The sequence below is a fragment of the Etheostoma spectabile genome, chromosome 18 (assembly GCF_008692095.1).
Source record: "Etheostoma spectabile isolate EspeVRDwgs_2016 chromosome 18, UIUC_Espe_1.0, whole genome shotgun sequence".
Lineage (NCBI taxonomy): Eukaryota > Metazoa > Chordata > Actinopteri > Perciformes > Percidae > Etheostoma > Etheostoma spectabile.
The window spans coordinates 15,490,442-15,495,372 of NC_045750.1; the positions used below are offsets into that span (position 1 = coordinate 15,490,442).

At 40.2% G+C, this 4,931-nt stretch overlaps 1 protein-coding gene across 2 annotated transcripts in view; it reads left to right on the top strand.

Moving 5' to 3' along the window:
- The window catches only part of akap7 (A-kinase anchoring protein 7), a 43,704-nt gene that overhangs the window by 12,071 nt on the left and 26,702 nt on the right, over positions 1-4,931 (top strand). For both annotated transcript variants that reach the window (XM_032543071.1, XM_032543072.1), the window contains exons 7-9: positions 53-165; positions 1,038-1,084; positions 1,543-1,643. In XM_032543071.1, coding sequence (XP_032398962.1) covers positions 53-165; positions 1,038-1,084; positions 1,543-1,643 — 261 coding nt within the window. The remainder of the gene's footprint in view (positions 1-52; positions 166-1,037; positions 1,085-1,542; positions 1,644-4,931) is intronic.

Genomic DNA, 4,931 nt, shown 5'->3' on the forward strand with positions numbered 1-4,931 from the left:
TAGTATCACGTTGCTTCTATAACTTCCGGTGTTGTGTTGTGTTGTGTTGCAGAGTTGTTGCGGAGCCGTTTTGAGGAGCAGGGTCTTCTGCAAGAAGGAAATCGTGGGTTTGAACCCCACCTCACCATTATGAAGCTATCCAGAGTATCAAAACTACGATCCCAGGTATACACACATGTCCACTTTTAAGTAACGGATTTTCTTATTATAAGACCAAGTGGTGATTAAGTCACCATACAAATTAAATTAACTTCAACAATTGTTCATAATAAATAACATTTTAATGAATGAAAAAACAAAACAAAGTTGTACTGCCACAGCATGGTTTTGTTTTTAATGGGTGTCAGCATACATTTGCATTGTATAGCTCACTCTAATTATGCTTTAACATACAGTCCCAAGTAGCTTGCATTCTTGTAACAACTGACTTTGACAGAACTGCCTAACAGCCGCAGTGTTACTCTTTTTATTCCCCTCATCTTCCTGTCAGTGGCTGTAAAATGTCATCCAATAGTTTGATACCAAAATATTGCTTCAGCTAAAACTACTAATGGGAAAGACAAACTTAATGCATATGGGCTTGAAGTTGATGAACTATTATATTGAGATTGACTAGGGGAAGAAGTTAACCAGGAATTAAAGACTGGTATATGAGAATCGGAGAGAGAAAATGGTGGAATGGGTATGAAATGGATAAAGATGTAAATAAGAGAGTGAAGGGGGAGAGGACTGAAAGATAAGAGGTGACCAGTGGTCAGGAGGGGAGAAACAGAGGAAGCATCTATCTTTTTTTTCCCATTTTGACACCTGATGACATCATATCCTGACTGGCGTCTGCTGGGCGGGTGCCTTGTCCTCCCTCAGTGTGTGTGTGTGTGTGTGTGTGTGTGTGTGTGTGTGTGTGTGTGTGTGGGTGTGTGTGTGTGTGTGTGTTTGGTGTGTGTGTGTGTGTGTGTGTGCGTGTGCGTGTCAAGATTAATGTCCCAAAAAGTGTGGTGAACATGTTATTAACAGTATTTTCCTTTTGTGTCTGCCAGGGTATAAAGCGTGTGGACCCAGCCCTCTACTCAAACTATACAAACAAGTAAGGACTTTTTTTTTTTTCAGGTAAAGGATTATCTTTTTATGAGCAGTACTCCATGATATGTGCAGTGGCTCATTTTGTAAGGTTTTGTGTCAATTCTGCATGCTTACTGTTGAGGTAAGCACAACATATAACTGGAAAGAACTACTACACTGTTTGCACAAATCCAGTTCTAACTCCATTTTGTGACTTACTGGTGGTTTGATAATGTTCCAAACCATAATGCATGATTAGTTACTAGTTAATTACTAGTTTCCAGTTTTTGTTTTTTTGTTTTTATGATGAGAATTGGCCGTGTATATTGAACCGTGGAGCTTAATTTGGTTGTCACTTTTAATTGAAGTGATCATTGCTGACAAGCGGCTGGACTGGCTGACATCGGCCTTTACCATCTGCTGGAGGCTTCACCCTCTTGCACTTTCTCACTGTCACTTTGGTTCTCTCACTGCAACACTCAGGTTTTTTGGAGACCAGACAGTCGAGCGGCTGGATCTTTGTTCCATGTTGAAAAAGAAGCAACAAGACGGATATTACCACACCGATACTTCACTACAACTTGGTAATTATGCATTTGCACACACACACACAAACATAACCTTGTTGTTCATTTACTGTTTATTTGGTATCTGGTGCAATGTTAAGCCACCAGAGGGCGCTCACTACTCACAATCACGGCAATGGGTTTCTCCACTTAGCTCGTTTACATAACTGTTGCAGTGGGACATATTGGAATACTTTGGGGTATTACATTACTGTAATTGGAATTCTTTTTTTTTTTTCTCTGCCAGATGGTTGGATAAGTGATCTAAAAGTTGTAAATTTGAAAAGGACTTTGGAAAGGTTAACTATTTTCACACCAGTAAACAAAACTGGAGTGATGGTGGTTTGGGAGATCATTTGTTTTTATTTTGTAAAGTAGCATCATCAGACTTTGTGCTTAGCCCCATGGGGATAATCAAGAGCTCATTTCCATTTAAGTAATGGCTGCCCAGTTTAGACATTACCACTCTGCCAGTTCTTTCTGAAGTTGGCAGCGTTGAAGAATCACAGCACTGTGATGGCTGCTGAATGAATGCAATGCCTGAATATCTTGCAGTAATTAGTAAATACAATTGAATGTGAGAGGAACATGTATTATGTTGTGATGTGCATTACCTGAGGTGTAGAAGTGACGCGTGAATTTTACATGAATCTAGCAGATATTGTTACTGTGTCTAGGCCCACATAAACTCCAGATGGCACTGTGTTGACTACTGCAGAGCTTGGGTTGAAGTCAGACCGGCAGTATCGACGTGCCCCTAGTGTCGCTGGAGGCTGAGCCCCATACCTGGAGCTAACTTAGCACATTAGCTCTAAGAAAAAGAGGAATGATTTGGTTAATGTGTGTCCACAGATAAATCAATTTGTCCGAATCAGATTTTGAGCAGCCAGCCACTCTTTGTTCCACAGCATCTCATCCAGTTTTGCCACAGCAAAAATCAACAGAGCTCACAGGGATGTGAGATGCAACAAGTGCTGGGTGCCTGTTATAAGCCAAGATCAATAGGCAGTGATAATAACAAATGCAATGTCTACGGTTTCCTAATGAGAAGTGTCTGGAAGAGATGCAAAACTCATGTTTATTATTATATCATTAAAGTGCTTTGTCATGATTCAAAGAGGCGTGCCCCCGCTGGACCTCGGTCGACTTTTGAAGATAAGAAGGTGCATTGTTGAATTCTGATGCTGCACAGTAACCGAATACATTAAAACCTAATGAGTCTCTGCTCCCAGTAAAATAGCATATTACTGCTGAAATAGCCAACCATTAGTGTAACAAGGTGCACTCAGATTGGAGGGAAAAGTGATTGCTTTTTCAGGGTCTGTTATGCAGGTGCTTTTTAAACAACAGTTAGAAGAAAGGAACCATGCCATCTATTTTCAATTGTGTGTAATGGCCTAAAATCAGTGATTCTATCTGCCCCAAAAAAGCGTAACTTGTTGACTCCTGCTTTGAACTACTAGTTAGTGTGGTCTGTGGTTATATTCAAATCAGCCTTCTGATGATTGTAACCCTATAAGCCGACAGCCAAATCAAAATAAAAGTTGTTCATATCTACCTATAGCAAAAAGAGAGCTTGATCTCGTGCTATCGGCTTACAATTAAATTAAAGAGAACCTTTTCTAATATTTGTTTTAAAATCAGCAGTGTCAAAGGAAAAACCACCAAAAAACGTAGTGACTGTGTCATTTTTACATCTTATGTAGGATGCCGGCTTTATTTGCATTTGTTTTTCAGGATTACCAATATCCACATTCACAAGAATGAAATAATCACGTTGTTACCGTTGGTTACCATGGAGTTAACAGGGTTATTGTATACCTCCAAGTACACATAAGCCACTTGACAGGGACTCCCTATACCCCGCTGTAATGTAGCGACAGTGATTACGTGCGTGTGTGCATGCGTGCGTACGTCTTGTCAGCATCAGTGGAACTAGGCTGTCACAATGTTTTGTGGATCACTGGGCTGTCTGTGAGAGACAAAGAGAGACAGTGTGGGAGTGGGAGTTAGCGACAGAGCAGTGCAATGTTTACCTCACTCTTCTCAATCACCCAAAAGCTTGTGTTTTTCACAACAATTTATACATATTTATACATGCACGAAAGGTAAAACTGAGCACTGCATCTTGTTCTCTGATATCATAGCGCTCTGTCGACAGCACAATGTTGTTGTTGTTATGCTTGTTGTCTGCGAGGGAACTGGCGGGAATTGATTATCTGCCTCCCCCAGGCTTATAAGTTACATCAACTTTTAAAACCAAGACTGTACATTTTTAAAAGAGGAACTAGACAGCAGGCCAAACCGTGCAACGAGGTGCCTTCTGCAGCATTAGACTTCTCAAACTGTGATGGTACCTCAGGAAAAAGGCTGTGGAGTTTTGAAATGAGTCGAGCATTGTCTGGCATTTATAGAGCATGGATGCGCATAATGTAGACTGTCATCCCCGCTGTCTCCACATACCTCCCCACCCAGTTCTTTTTCCTATGCTTGTCTGATTGTTTCTGTGTAGGGAGAGTTCAGACTTTATAGTTGATCATATAATAAAGAAATTGTCTTTTGAGGGCTGGAAACGGACTTAAGACAGATATTCAGTTCATCCGGTCTGAGGTGGTAAAATCGTGCGTCACCAGGTCACAGCATGTCACATGCAGACGCCACATGCAGACGCCACAAGCAGAACTAAAGTGAAACAAGGGTTCACTTTCCTGGAGCAGATAGCTAAAAGGAACATTGCATATAGAATAGGGCTGCACGATTAGGGCCAAAATGATAATCACGATTATTTTGATCAATATTGAGATCACGATTAATTACCACGATTATTTGTTGATTTTACCCAAAACAATTTTTATTGTCACATAGGCTATTTATAACTGCTTTCACATCCATATTGTGCTATATTCCTCTTATTTTGAAGTTGTATGTTGTACGTACATACAGTTGATACAGAAATAGCCTTGGATCTATAAATAAAAAAAATAAAAATAAAAGTTTCTCTGAGAAAGCTCCTTCACTTGTTTTCAACAATAATTGATTAAAAGAGCGAGGGGGAGTGCTGCTCACACAATGACGGCTGACTCATTATGAATGGGTCCAGCAGGCTCCATCTCACACGCTATTATTCTACGAATTGAAGTTGCCTTCAATAACTTCTTCTGTATTTTTCTCCTTGGCGGCCGCAATAACAGAGCAATCAGCGGAAACACTGGTTTCCGCTGGTAACTCTCTTACATCGTATTACTGTGATGTATAACTCAGTTGTTACTTTGGTAATTACAAGTTTTTACATATATATATATATAT